The sequence below is a fragment of the Haliotis cracherodii genome, unplaced genomic scaffold, assembly GCF_022045235.1.
Source record: "Haliotis cracherodii isolate W230 unplaced genomic scaffold, xgHalCrac1.p SCAF_5, whole genome shotgun sequence".
NCBI lineage: Eukaryota > Metazoa > Mollusca > Gastropoda > Lepetellida > Haliotidae > Haliotis > Haliotis cracherodii.
The window spans coordinates 66066710-66083312 of record NW_027266308.1 but is presented as its reverse complement, the minus strand read 5'-3'; the positions used below and the strand labels follow the sequence as shown (position 1 = coordinate 66083312).

General features: G+C 40.5%; 1 protein-coding gene across 1 annotated transcript in view; it reads left to right on the top strand.

The window, feature by feature from the left end:
• The first annotated feature begins 7658 nt into the window (after nt 1–7658).
• Nucleotides 7659–16603, top strand: part of LOC139444006 (uncharacterized) — a 39426-nt gene continuing 30481 nt past the window's right edge. Inside the window, exons 1-2 of the mRNA XM_071224905.1 lie at nt 7659–7992; nt 16311–16357. Coding sequence (XP_071081006.1) covers nt 7659–7992; nt 16311–16357 — 381 coding nt within the window. The remainder of the gene's footprint in view (nt 7993–16310; nt 16358–16603) is intronic.

Sequence of the window (16603 nt, the reverse complement as noted above, 5' to 3'; positions counted from 1 at the left end):
TATTATCTTGTGACGGAAGTGGGCAGGGGGGTAGCGTTCACACGTCACGTCATATGCCCTAGTTCGATTCCCCCCGTGAGTATGATGTTTAAAAACCCTTTCTAGTGTCCCCCTTCGTGATGTTACAGACATATTGCCAGAAGTGGCGTAAATCATACACACTCATAAATTCGTGTGACAGAGAAATACCAGTATTATCTGTTTCAGGTGAGCATCAATAAAAAAAGGAATATAGCTTTGAGCGTTTTTGAGAAATGTTTATTTGTATTGGCCAGATGGTCTCTTGATGAAATTATTTGATCAAAGTATCTCTTGAAATATGTTATGCTTTCATGCTTGAATTACGTAAGTGGATGTTGACTTACACGTTCAAACTATATCACTGTGGTCTGTGAATAAATGAATCCTGTCCCGCGTATTACTGTGTTTGTGTACGTGTGTGCGTATGTGTGTGTGTTTGTTGTTTAAAGCCGGACGTGGTAATTTTCCACCTATGTGATGGCGTCTGGTAGTCCAGACAGTCCAGCGATTGGTTTTATGCGCAATGATCCAAGCCGTCCGGGTACAATGACACGCTATCATCCCGCATCAATTTACGACCAGCATTGGTTTCTAGGTATCGATTCTGTGACCAATGAAGGGGAACATTTCCCTTGACCGCATTCCTACTTGGTTGAATGGAAATGAAAGCTGCGCTTTCATAGCAATAATATTTTTCTATGAACACATACCACATAATATATAAATATCTTACGACTAGCAATGCAATGCTTGGGACGCATTCTTCCCACCGTCCCAACTGGATCGGGATAAGATTACGTGAAAGTAGCCAGGACCTACCTTTAGAATCTAGCACTAAAACGTCTACGAATAGGTCTCAATACCCTGTGAATTAATTTGTGAAAATGATGTTGCCAGACACACAGGCGAAACAATGCCTCTGATGTCAGCCTAGCAACAGGGTTGCTGGGGATCATCGCGAGTTCTTAAACTCGTCACAGTCATCCTATATCTCTACATGCAATGTCATTGAATAAGCCCAGCGTTGAGAGTTTTCAATATTTGTTTTCCAAATACAGTCTTTCACGACAAGCGCTAGTTAATTACCTATTTGATATTTTCCATGTATTTGATTTACTGTTTCAACTTAGTTCACGAGCCTAAAAGTGTTACAAATTGGATCTAATGCATATATATATTTTTTCTGATTCAGTAATTTTCATTTTCCTGCACATAAATGCTATGGATTTATTGACGCTGCAAACATCAAAACGTCACCGCTCCGAACATCATTTGCCGTTGGGCATCTATTGCAACAAATCAATTAGTTTTGTCGGCTCCGGTTTGTTATGACAATGGTGGGTGAGGGCTGTGCATGGGGACTAATGGGGTTATGTATTTCAAAAGTACGAGGTTAGCGCTGGGACTTTTTCAAAATGTTTTTATAAGTCATTGTAAGTGGCAGCAAATGTTAAGAAATCTAGTGCTGTCGTGGTCGGCAGCGAGTGGTTCTGTTGATTTATACTCGAATTAGAATTATTTGTCCTTGTAGTGTACATGCACATGAAGGACTTGATTGTGAAAGAAATTTCTGGGTAGGACAGTTTCTAACTGTTAGCTGTAGCTTTACCAGAGCGAACCAGTGGTATGTCTTTCATATCTACCTGCCAAGTGCGCTTTGGATACCTATTTCTAGACACCGAATTCCTGCCAGCTTACATCACTATTCTACATTGAAGAGCGAAAACAGGCCTCTCTCAAGACATTCAATGGCGTTACCAATTTCTGGGTTAACCTTTTTATTGGAAACCTTGTAAGACTGATATGTACAGAAATGGACTAAAATTTGAAATAATGTTAAAACTGTTACGTCAAATTGATTACTGATACCAGTAAAGTGAAGTAGAAATATTATCGAGTATGAACTGGAAAATATCTCAAACTGTTTTATCATGACAGCAAAGGGATAACCTCTCGATTCATATCTTTTACCATTTACGATAAAACAATCTCTTTCGAAGGCTGGTGCATATGGTAATGAAATGCAAAAATGTTATCCTTGTGGGGTTCTATCGAAGAAAAGGAGTCCATGATATCAATTCTTGATAAGTTTGTTTTGGCAGATGTCGATAACCACGTTTCCACTTGTGTCTATATGTTTTCATGATTTTCAGTGACATAAATCCCTTATTTGTTTCTGAAATAATCCTCGCATATTTTGTGATTAAACATAGACACTGTGTCCCTTGTATTGTACCTTTCCAGTATTATCTTATTTGAACAGGCTAACTTCAGGGAGGTAACAATATAATCTACCCATTGATCTACGTTGACATATTAATCCATGTGGTCTGGTGTTTCTTGGAACGTAAACACATTGTTCACCTCGTGTTGGGCAACCAACGTTATTGTATGACCACAGTGTCAGATACTGATATATTGCTCCGCTGAGTACGGTGCACTACCATATTGATAATGAACGTCTTGTGCTAGATCTACATCCTATTATATATGGACGACCCAAAGGGTAGCCCTTTTGACGGTTTCAAAGGTTCAATGATATGATAAATGAATGGCACATTACACGAATATCATAATATTCTAGCTTACATTTGAAATTGTTGAATAACCAGGCTTGTGAAAAGGAGACCAAACTTAGTGGTATTCATATATAAAAGCGACAAAAGCCTGTTATTGCAGGCAATATAGTACATCATATCAGATGACTTAGATTACCCATGTGCCCGAAATAATTTGAATAAATTTAAAACTAAAAGACACATTAGCGACATTCAATTCTGATACTTTGAAAGGTATGAAAAATAATTACTCATTTGTAAGACTCGCATTAAAAACTATATTTGCCTATCATCCGAGGCAACTAAAGATGTGACTTGATTACTTGCATGCCACAGTACCCTGAAGACGCGGTACGTTGCTCATAATATCAACCACTAGTTTTCTTGCCAAGATGTGATGACTAATTACTGGATGCCTTGGTAAGGCTTGAATATTGATAAAACAACAAATACACATAACACATAACATGTTAAAGCCTTACGAGTACCCACAAATTTTAGGTATCAGCCATGAGATCAGGCTCTTAATTTTTAAAAATATTAGTGTTACTAACAAAGGATGTCTTTCATTTCATCAAGACTCGTTATTTTCTGGCGTTGACCTTCTATTTTTATGTGAATTACTACTAAAATATAACGTTGTAAATAAGTTGAAAACAGTTAATAAATTTCAAATATATTGCTATTTTATGGAAAACTATATTATACACTTACGTAAGAACCCTTGTAGGAATGTAATAATGAACAAGTATAAATAACAATTTAGCATGTAGTGTGTGAACAAAACTACTATATCACTTCGACAGGCGTATTCGCCAATAGATAAATTATGGTGACTGAAAATTTAAATATAGGTCAGTTGCCACTTACAAAGTAATTGATGTGTTTTGTCTGTTGTGAAGCACTAGACAACGGGATTAAGGACAACCGTGGATTGAAAGATCGATAAAATTCATTTGCTGAATACCAGCTTGTGCAAATATCTGTATTACAAGAACAGATTCTTCTGGTCGTGATCGGGATTGAACGTTGCTTGGATTGAAGTGCATTGTATATATATTGGAAACAGCGACGGAATAAAACAAAAGCATTTACAACCAACCCTAAAGACTTCAAAATCAGAAAACTCCAAGAAGCAATCCACATCGAAAGACTCTAACCATCAATCAACCGTGATACAGGCTATTACATACCTCCTGTTCATCATCAATTCATCAAATACTCTAATCAGTCCTTATCCATTTTTTTCAAACTATTGGTTTCACCTGTTATGGTTTTTACCTTACATCACCCGCATTGTCTACATGCTATTGTTACTACACCCCAATCTGTATAAATACTGCCTCCTATATATGCTTGTCAACCATTCTCTGTACATTACGTGCTCGATAGAGATGTTAGAACCTACCCCCAAACGTCGTTCCTAATTGTATTAAAGAATAGATTCATCCATCGTATCATGTTTTACACGTAAAAGGATGCCCCAATGAAAACACCAAGACACATAAACACAAGGTATCGAATGCATATTCGTTCCAAGCAAAATGCTAATGTGAATCAGAATATTTCTCCTTCATGTGTTATGCTTAGTATTGTCGAAAGAAAAATGCACTCTTGTAATATCCTTTTTTTAAACGTTGTTTTCGTGAACACCTGATGTCATCACTGATTTGTAATGGTTCACTCATATAATTTACACAGCTGTTTTGCCCATTACGAGAAATGGAACCTGTTTTCGGAGAATACTCCAGACTGGTTCGCTAACATTGACGTGTTATATCTACTTGAACAAGGTCGATGTTTCTGGAGGTGGACTGAAATCCCCGACTTTATCACCACTTTGTTGCTGAATGGATATATTTCTTACACGTATTTCCTTACTTAAAGGCTGCAGAATCTCTTCCCTTTTACACAGCAAACGCAATTCGTATCGTTTGTATTAGTTTCAACAAAATCGAGGCTCGGTTTTCTTGTTCATCGATCACTTGATTGCCAGGTTATTTACAGGCAGCCGTCGCATGGCAGGAGTACTTACATATGTATGCACATTTTGTGAATGACGGGTGCTACCGGTAGGGCAGGACATGCTAAACCTATTCGTGAATACAACTAGTGTCATCATTGCCACAACTATTTTGCCCTTCACGCCCAATGGAATCTGTTTCGGCGGATAATCTGGACGTTGACGTTTCTTGCATTGACTTTTTATATTTAATGCCGCAACCAGCGATAACCAATCCATATGATAACGATCTTTAAATGATAGAGTCTGGGCAGACTATCCAGTATTTGACATCATGAGCATCGATCTAAACAATCAGGATGACATACATCATTTATGCTTGTCGTAAGAGGCTCTCTGAATTGGTTGATGGTGTCATTGTATCCCCATTGCGTGGATCGATGCTCATGATGTCAATCACTGGATTGTCTGGCCCAGACTCAATTATTTACCGCCGTCATACAGCTGGAATATTGCTGAGTGCCGCGTTACACAACAAACCAACCAACACTCACTCTACGCTCTATATCAAGCGTGAATCTAATGACGTGTTGATCTTTCACCCCTGTTTGTCCACGTTGCTCAGCAAAGGTATGTATAAATCAAACCTTAAATCAACGTTGATATTCGAAGCCCTTCTTACAGTCAAAGCGACGTCACTGGGCCATTGAACACACTCCATTAAGTGAATTTATTGATTTACTGATAACCCTGTGTTATGCTGTAGCCTGTACCTCTCCATTCTACCTCGTATACACATTAAACTAAGGTTTATGGCTCAATTCGGTAAATAGAATGCAAACATTTTCCATTCAAAGCTGTTGAAAGATAAAGTAATACTTAACATGATTGTACAACAGAGAGAACAGGCATGTAAGAAATGGAGAGTTGATCAAATATGTTATTTCTGACACAACAAAATGTTTTGAACAGTATCACAGCTTGTCAGCTGATGCAGTGTAGTGTGGTCGGCCCTAAACGTTTACCAATTTGGTGAAACCCAAGAAGACAGCTGAAAACAAAACATAATCAGAGAGTATCTGGGATTCGAATCCACGACTATAGGTTTCTGGCATGTATAAGGGACGTAAATCTGTAAAGAAAGTTATGACCCCTAATATGACTTAGACTCACGTGTTCCGGTTTCATATGGAAGTTGGTATTATGTTTATCATATTTTCTACAGTGTGTAAATTACAATTATCATTTTTGCGACTTAAACGAAACATATGCTCTTAAAAATTTAATGACGTGTTTCATTTAGATATAATACATATACACGTGTGCGCTTCAACCATAACGTACTTGACACTGATGACCGAATCACTGCCAGTACATTATTAGAAGTTCAGTCAACTGTGAGTGTTTTATATACTGAACCGCAACAGAAACGTCACCATGGATAGATAGATATATGAGAAACCTTATTTGTCCAAACACTGTAAACATACTTTGAGACATATTATAAAGATGAAACTTGGCAAAACTGATCATCAGTTGAAATTAAAGTGTCAAATGTTCTTAAAGTGAAATACAACACTAGTCTCTGAGAAAATGGCATCGCAAGTCAGTATCTCGTGTGTCCGCCATGAGCATTGATGACTGCCGATGTCAATACATGGAATGGATGAGGTGGTTGATGAAGGCCATAGGCCACTTGACGCCCACATTCTGAGGAACGCCTGACGTAGTTAAGCTGCAGTTGTCGGCCTTGGTCGGACGTCATTCAGCCGTCTTTGCATCTCGTCCCACAGGTACTCAATGGGTTCTGATGCCATTCTGCTGGAGGAAGTCTCTTGTTGCTCTCGCAGTGTGGGCACGGGCGTTATCATGCTGAAACTCGTGGTTGCCGCGATGTGCCAAATGAGGTAAAGCGTGTGGTCTCAAGACTTGATCAATGTACCGAGCTGCTGTGACACGATTGCCTCTCCCTGGACCGATGTTCTGGAAGACCACATGGTCGACCCTCTGTGCAAGATCAATTCCACCCACACAATGATGCTCGGTCCACTCCACGAGCATCATCTCTCAACAACAAAAGCATCCGAATAACGTTCCCCACGGCGTCGCCCGACTCTCTCTTTGCCATTGCTGTTGAGATACAGTAAGGCTCTCGTCTGAGAAGAGGACTCTTCTACACTGCTGATGGTGCCAATGATGGTGTTGTGTTGCTCACTGAAGAAGGTCCCGGCGATGACGTGGTGTCAGAATGGGTCCTCGTTGTGGCCTGTGACATTGGTGTCGCTGATTTCTTGTCAATCTTTGCATGTCGTAGCAATTCAATAACGAATGAATGTTATCCGATCTGGGTGGATTTTTATAGGGCAAGAAATGGGGGAACGCATGTGCATTTCAATTTGCACGGTTACCATGGCCGTTGCCGTGATGCGTTTTGGTGATCGGTTTTATTGTCATCTGCTTTGTTTTTTTATCATCAAATAGTAATATTAAATTTTAGAAACTTTTACAAAAAGTACCAAGATATCTAAATGACAACTTTTCATACAATGTTACTTGGGGTGACGTTTCTATTGCGGTTCAGTATAGTTTGAGGACATCAGCATTAATCAACGATCTCATGCCTCATGATTAAAACACGGTTTATCGCCATCGTTGTGTGATATAATTCAAGCGAACTGCAGTGACAGCAAATGCAGTGTACAGTTTCTGCTCCTTTTTGAATTGTAATACATCATTTTGGACCAAAGTTGCTCTGACAGCTGAAGCTGACATATCAATAAATGTCTTTATTCGTTTACGCTGTGTCCCAGGGTTCTTTGAAGAAAAACGGAAATGTTAAGTACACGTACACACGCTTTAGGGTCAACATTCTTGGAGCTCCAACGTGCGCTTTATATGTAAGTGGACCTGGTGATAACACTGACTATTTTCGAAACCCGCTGTTTGAGCTCAGGGATAAGCCTCTTATTTAACGATATACTTGAACTGTCGTTGACAAAGGCAGACACATGTATGATTGCAAACAGTAAGCACGTATACATGGACTCGTGTAAATCAGATCAAAACTGTTAAATTTGACGGACCACATCTGTCAAGTTTCAGACTTTATTTTGAAAATGCCGACACTGTTGTTCGTATTCGTACTTGCAACATTTGGAACCAACTCTGCTTGTGGAACATGTGTAGCGGACTGTGACTGGAGTGTGGGAGAGTGGGGAGAATGCAGTAGATCATGTGGCGGAGGGAATCAAACCAGGAACAGGACCCTGTGTTGTCATGACAACGAGTCTACAGAAACATGCCTGGACCGATGCCACAACAAGTCCTATGCAGGTGCCCCAGACACCCACAGAATGTGCAACAACGTATGCTTCAATGGAGGGACGTTCGATGGCAACACTGGCGTATGCAGATGTAGACAGGGATGGACAAGTACATGTTGTCAGAAGGGTAATATTATTCATTTCTTCACAATTTGTTGCGTTTATCGATTTTTGGAAATCAGACTATGCGACCAGTAAATAATCGAGTCTGGACTAGTGATTGATACTATGATCAACTAACCGCGCTGTCGCGGTACATTGACAGGCAAACAACCAAGTCGTCGAGCCTGAACACATAATCCATTTAGTCGCCTTGTACGACCAACGTACTATACTGATGGCTGAGTTTAGTACAAATTAGTTTTTCATAAAAGAACAATGCAGAACACACATGTGGATAATCCAATTAGTTTTGGGGGGAATAGGATCAACTTACTTAGGTGGACATGAGTACGTCCATACATGTTTGCAATTACCTCCTACCCTGCTAATGTCAGACCATAGCGTTACTTTTTACTGCATTTTACAACACAAACAGTTATATAACATGACACCCCCATCCCCCCTCCCCCCCCCCCCCCCCCCCCCCCCGCCTATAAATTCCGGGTAGTTATAGGTCCCCCAGCAACCCCCGACAACGTAGGTGTACACCTCCTGGCGTAGGTTATATATTCAGATATTCAGATATTCAGACAGAAGTATTTCTATTACAATACGACATCATAATTATATTTGGAAACGCAGTTGTCCCTGATCAAAAAACGGCATTGTCATTTTGAGTATTAATCGTAGAATCAATCATCTTGATAATAAATTAAATTGGGTTTAACGTCGCGTCCAAGATTATTGCACTTATATAGCGACGTGCATGCACGTGTGTGTGTGTGTGTGTGTGTGTGTGGTTGCTTGTACTAGAGCGGACTGATGCCGATTTATAGTGCTAGCTCACTGAGATACCATGCCACAGTTTAACATGAAAAACCCACTCAGACACAGAATACTGACTCCGAGCCGACCAGTCCATGTTTTAACCCCTTAATACCGAGCGCCATACAGGGTACCATCTTTTAATGTCGTTTGGTATGTCGCGGCCGGGGATCGAACCCCGGACCTTCCGCTCTCCGGGCGGACGCTCTACCACTAGACCACGGAGACGGTCCTCAAAGATATAAAATACCATGACCAACATAGACATTTAGCAACTGATCTGCAATCCGCTGTGTATACACACATGCATGTGGTATCTGATAAAACAATGAGACATACCTTGAAAATACCAAGATTTACAGTATGTATATGGGAACTAACAGTCCTGAGAAAAGAAATCTTGGACACTCTTCTCATATTCCAAAATACTTTAAAATATCTTTTCTTGACTACATATGCCTTTGTAACTGTCGGGCCACGGCTCGCAGCTTGTGTTCTGTAATTTCTAGCTAAGAGGCTATAGCAACTAGTGTAATATTTGCACCTACAAGTGACTTGGTCATTCCACGTTGGTGTAGAGCGTTATTCATTTTGGAATTTCAATGTGGACTTAATATTCCTCGTTTGAACAAATGACTTTGTCATTACCATTCGTCATTCGTTTTTCATCATCATTCTCAAATTGCGAACATATAGGGGACTCAACACCCGCCGATACCCGACAGATAATGCGTCTTGCGGCCTCACGAATGGATTGTCGTACCAACCGACAATTAGCGAAAAGGGAGCGCTAACAGATAATCCTGCTCAAAGACAGTATCAAGACAGAACCTGAGACGGACTCCGACCCTGACAATACACGGTAAACAGATCGGTTGCTGATAACAGCCCATCCAGTGCTAGCGGACGGGCAAATCTGGAGCGTTGAGAAATACTCAAATATACATATAGTTTTTTGGCAACAATGGCTATCAACAGGATACCATTTTCCACATCGTCAGGGAGTTTATAACAGGTGACGGGAGATCAAACTTGTTTAACGTTGCGTTCAAGATTGTTTCACTCATATAGGTTAATTTGGTGAAAAGGGGTTTAACATCACGCTCATGATTATTGCACTATGTAACGGCTATGCACATATTTGTACAGCTGTTTGTACTAGTCTGCTTGACTAATCCAGTTCTATAGTGTTAGCGCACTCAGATACCATACCACAGTTTAACCTTGATACCTTACACAGACACATATTGGCTCCGAGCCGACAAGTTCTCGTTTTATCCCTTTAATGTCGATCATCAGACAGGGTAACAACAAGTACCATCTTCTAACGTCATCTGGTATGACGCGACCTGGGATCAAAGCACCGACCTCACGCTCTCCGGGCAGACGCTTTATCAACAAGTCCACGGAAGCGGTTTTCACTTATATAGCATCGTTAATGTGCGCGCGTGTGTGTTTGAGCGCGCGCATGTGTGTGTGACAGGTGTGTATGTACACATCATGTCAACAACAAAACGTATCCTCTCTTGACGTCTTTTGGGTTGACACGGCCAGGGTATCGAGTCTCCGAATTCGCACTCTCTTGACAGGCGCTCTATCCACCTCACCACGAAGGCCGCTGGAGCCCATAACAACCCAAGCCCGCAAACGATCCAGCGCCGATTAGCTCGATCCACCACTTCTGCCCTAAACGCAGCAACTGGCACCCGGGGACGCTATCACCTGTTGATATCCGGTAGTTAGGGAGCGTAGTGGGACACTTTCCAATTGGTTGCATACAAGAAAAACCTTTCCTGTGTTCAAATCGGATACGAAAATATGAAAACATGTAGCACAAACGCAACTTAAGCAGAAAAGTAGGATCGGATGGCACAAAGTGTCTTTCATGCAGCAATCATGCAATTGATGATGTAAACCAGGATATAAAAGTAGGCGTGTTGTGGGGATTCGGTATACATTGTTTCTGCTTGTCTTGACAACTGCAATACGGAAAAAGATCAAATTTCCATCATTATTTTAAGTTTGGAGATGCCACGCCTATCTGAAATATGACCGCGTGAGAGCCATTGCTGTGCCCCAGTCAGTAACGCGGCGTGAAGCTGCTAGGCGATTGAACGTGCACAGAAACACCATTTTCGTCCGGCAGAGAGGACAAAAACCAAGAATTGGGGGATAAAGGTTTTTTTTATTGCCGGACTTGTTTAAGTACACATTCGAGGTTATGAAATTGACTGATGACACTCTGTCGGGCATTTTAAAATATTCAAGATGGCCGCCTAAATGGCCGCTAAAATATGCTAATGTACCGTGTTAATTTTATTGAATATGGGACTACTTTTGGTGCATATCACTATTGTTTTGCCTTCAACATATTAGAATATGTTATTCTCAATGAAATAGTTTCATTTGGAAATGTAATTAATCAAAATAATAGGCAATATCGTTATATATACATTTGTTATGATATTATTCAGTGTCAACTGGGATGCTTGTGGAATTTATTAATGTACTATAGCTACAAAATAAGATGAATTCCCAGTACATTTTGAAATCAAATTATAAAAAACCCAATAAGAATAAATAAAAATAATAGTAACCTCAAACGAGGTGCAAATAAAGCAAAACCTATTATGTTTGTTAAACACATGGTTTTACTTTTAAGAAATTCATGCCAAAATAAACTGGGCCAAAAAAGATTGGCCCAACTGTTTTGGAAAAAAAGAATGGAACAATTAATGACTGGTCCCTTTCAATGGCTGCCCCAAAGCTTGAACTTGACATCTGAACAGTGGGACCAATTGTGTAAGTATTTTTCACAGTTTTCTTTTCAATTCAATTTATTAAAAGTTCGCGGCATATCGGCTCATTCCTCACCACCCGGTATCTTGTAGATTACGGAATGGGACGAGTGTGCCAAATGGCATCGGGATCATTCGTAAGTGTCCGTCGACTAAAGTCACGAGACACCATGCCTACCCATAACCTTCGTAAGTGTCCGTCACCTATTCGACCCTTTTCAGTTCCGTAACGTCATAGGCATGACTAGGTAAATTTGCACTAAGCTAATCAGTGTGGACGTAGCTCAGTCGGTTAGCTGTCAGGCTAACAATCCGAAGGTCGCGGGTTCGCGTCCGACGGATTCTCACTAAAACTGGTTGCTTGTCTTGTGACATGTGACCTACGGCAGAGATCGTCCTCACGAGAAGTTGTGGTACTGTATTCTAAAGGTGCTCCGAGAAACTTTCTACTGCTGGACTCATTGGAAATGGAAAGCATTTAGAGCTACAAAGGAACTTTGACAATGGTGCCAGTGTCCAAATACAGTGTCATAGATGTTGCGTGTCAATATATACATCAAAAATCCATTTGAAGAGAGTTACCAAACGGTCTGTTGGTAGTGAATTGAATGAACAAAATGTAAAGCGTGCTCGTCGATCTTACAGTTCTGAGTTTGGCTTTCTGCAAGACTGTGTATTTTGTGGAGAAGAATATTTTGACGTTATGGCAGCGGTGATTGCAAACAAACAATATTGGATACTGACCAAAGAGAGACAGGCCTCCCGTTACTAGCGTCAGTCAAGATCGTTGGATTCGAACCACCAAGTCTGCAACAATCACTGCGAGAACCACCCATGGCCTTTGTCGAACATCGGCACAGACTGTACATCGCCGTCTTAGACGTTACGGAATTTGTTGCGATGAGACCAGCCAATCACCGTCGTTTGCGTCTGCAGTGGTTTAGACAGCGAGTGCGTTTGATGGCAATTCAATAGTGACAGGATATGTTCACCGACGAGTCTCGTTTTCACCCCCCATGGCGATGGCCGAATACAAGTATCCCGACGTCGCGCTGAACGTTACGCTCAGCAATGTGTTGTAAATGGCAATTTGAACGGGTAGCGTTACCGTGAGCAAGTCATCCAGCCTTTCGTGTGCCGTTGGACCTGGCATGATTTTTCAGCATGACAACGCCCGACCCCATGTAGCCCGGATTGTTCAACAAGCACTAGAAGACAAAACAACGTGAATGTGATCCCATGGCCTGCTCGCTCTCCAGCTCTTTCTCCAATTGACCACATGTGGGATGAAAAATAACCGCTGTCTCCGACGTTTACCATGTGCTCCGACTGCAGTACAGGAACTGAGAGACAGGCAGGTGGAGAAATGGGATGCCATCCCCTAAAACTATGTTAGACGTTTGATCCGTTCTATGCGAAGAAAATGCATTGCATGCATCCAATTGAGAGAGGTACACGCACGCTACTGACGTCTGAATTGACAATTCTGTTCTTGCATCTTACTTTGGCATAACGCCATGTCTTTGATAGACATGTGTCATTAAATGTGTAAACTTGTTTTACTGGTCCCTTGTCTGTTTGAAAATATGAATTCTTTTAGATGTGTGCGTCTACTTTGACCAGGCCTTGATTTATATCGTGTCACCGGAACTTTTGTTGCTGAGTATATTTTGAAAACAAAATTGCTGAGCAGTTATGCATATAGATTTTTAATATGGCTACAGTGGCATGATTGGTGACATCATTGGTGCGAACACGTATACGTATCCAGTGGTTTGCGAGGAGGAAATGGACGGCGGACAAAAAGGTTACGACAAAAGCTCACTTACTTAAAAATATTCTAACTAAAATATGATTGTAAATGATTCACGCCTAAAAGGCTCAGCAATGAGTTTATGACGAGGGTCCTATTTTAGTGTACCTCCGACTGAATACACCCTGTATTAATTGTATGAATGTAACACTTACACATGTCTAACTCTCAATAACCAACAACCCATAAGTGTGATTGGCTAACTTTTGGATGCAGCATAAATGTGCCCGATGTTGTGGCATGAACACGGCCCGTCTGACACGCTTTGAGACCTGCCTCATGAATCATGGAATTGCTGCTATGGTAGAAGATTCTGTTGTACTCCTTTATTGCAAATAACCGGATATACGTCGTCCTTGGCAGCCATTGTAACAAGAGGTCGGTCACCTGACGCACCCTGTTGTTGGTACCGATACCAAAGTCAAACTAGATGGAGGTCCGGGATGCATAGAATACCCTGGCTGCGGCCGACCTCTTCCCAGTGCAATCGCCCGACGATACTGTTCCATTATGATTTAGTTGTGACATGACTTCTCAGTTGAACAGTTGCTAACAGAAAACATTTTGGCGACCGGGAGTCCGCCACATTCACTGCAGAACTTGCACTGTACTGTAGTACGTGTTACAATACCGTACTGTTAAATCCACCCACACGTTTGTGAGACAAATAGAAACCCGCCCGTCCTTGACGTTTTGTTTCCGGAGCATAGCTCATAAGTTGTTCAATATTTCAGGTTGACAATTTGACAGGTTCAAAAGTGTGTGAGATCCATTACGAAGTATAACTCATAAACGGTTCAATATGTCTTCGTGAAATTTTTTGCCATTCACGTTTTCACTTTTTTTCTACGTTTTCAAGATCAGTAGGGATCGTGTCCAGAGTATATATCATAAACCATTCAATAACCTGATGAAAGTTTACAGCATCATACAACCCTGTGAGGATTCCTTGCAACCTATGCTTAAGCGTGAGATGTGCTTATACTATCAATCACTTGATTGTCAGGACCAGACGCAATTATTTTAAGCCCGCCTTAATATAGCTTTGTACTGCTTTGTGTGGTGTTAGTTAACAAACAAACATATTATAAAGTGCGGGGGATATCGATGGCTTTAACTTCCTGTTAATTTTGGATTGATCTAATGGAAATAACTGAGAGTACCAGCCAATCAAGTTATTGTTATTATGAGCAAAGATCCGTTCAGGGTACGTTGATACATCACCAATCAAGTCATTGAGCAAGATCTTCCGATCCATGATTTCGCCCCATACGTCCAGTATAGGTGACGGCGTTAAACAACAAACAAAGCAAAACGTAATTGAGTGTCCAAGGGGTAGTTGCAAGTGTTTGAGTAAATTCCATTTCAGCCTTTACCCGTAACATTTACACCTTATACATGAAGCTATGTTAGATGACATATGTGTTATTACTGCCAATATTAGTAAATACATTTTTTTTTCTTCAAATATTCTTCATTAACTCACAATTACCAATATAATTTTACGAAAAGTAAGACAAAATCAATGCCATATGAAACAGTTAATGGCAGAGTCAGATACTCAAGTGAATATTTGATACTGATAGTCAGATAGTCATACTCGCAGTCAGTCATAGTCAGACACTGAAGTGAAAACTTTATTCCTTGATTGATGTTTTTTGTTTGTTACATATCTATATTTAGAAGTTCAGGTCAATTTGTCAAAAAGGAATGCAAATGCCATCTGAAGTATACTGAGAAGTCAATATTTGAAGTAATGAACTTCCTCATCGATAACATCTATGTGAAAATTGGCACTAAGACATGGAGGCAAGAAGTCGGCATCCCCAATCGGAACCAATTGTGCTTCCCTTCTTGCTGATTTGTTTCTGTATATAATTCTGCTCTGATCAGCAAAGTGAAAAATGACAGGTTTGCCAAGAAGTTAACTTCAGGTATATCGATGATCTGATATCGTTCAACTAGCCAATTCCCTCCACTGATTTACCCATCTGAATCATAAATAAGAGACCAGTGATACCGCCTCATCTGTTTCATATTTAGATCTATGCAAAAGATTAGACAGTAAGACAGCAGTCCAATAGTCAACATTCCCTTTATGTCGAACAATATTCCTGCAACTCCAGCCTTTGATGTTTACATTTCACAACCTGAGGTACAGTCGAGCGTGTTCTTTCTACCAAGATTTCAAAGAGCGTCATACGACTTTTGCTTAGATGTAGTTTCATTCAAGGCATTCAAGTGTTTTTGTAGAGATGTGGAGGACATTTAAAAATTTGATGAGTCATTGCAACGTCAGATGCAATGCCTGATTTTGACTTGTACCATATGTTCCCATGTTTGTTTGGTCAACGTTTGACTTTGCCTTTTGTAAGTGTTTGTGACGTGTGGGGCAGGATACGCTCCCCTTTTCGCGAATATGTATCATCCCTATTTGATATTGATTCATGAATAGATGCTCATGGAAGAGTCGGAGTCGTACAGTCGATGTCTAATGCATATTGAAAGGGTCTTATATGTTTTTATTTAGAAACCTAACGTATTGGTCATCAGATAAAGTGTGTGACACCGAACACGTGGACATATATGGTTTTGTTGGACATATATTGTTTTGTTGTATTCCACAGAGTCAGTTGAGAGAAGCAATCAACGAAAAACGTCCAAGAAAGCTCTGTTCAGGTGTACAACCCCTTAATGACAAGGCGCCTGTGCACACTTCACATATCCCTTGGGATATGGGTCTGGTAAAAGGCTTAAAAGTGTCAGTTTTGCCCAGATTGGCAGCATATACTAAGGATGTTCCCAAAATAAATATGCGAGGGTGTTGATATGGACCATACCCTTGGAACATGAAGCATTCATCATGGTTTGTAAGATGCAATTCTAATACTGAAGTTTTTGTTTCAGTTTCCTCCACGTACAAATACAACTGCAGACCTCATGCTGTTCAGAGAGTGAGTAAAATTACATAAGAAAAATATCATGCTTCTTTGATAAAGTTGCATCTCCAAAAATCAACGCTGTGCTTCTGACATGTTTTGGATGTTTGAACAAAGAGGTTATATAAAATTTTAAAAAATGACTACGGAGTTTCGTTCAGGTTACACTTGTATTGTTCACACACACCACGCATGGATTTCATAGTTTGTGTTCGTCCATGAGTCCATACAATCTATTTAAAGGTGAAATTGGGGGTTGAC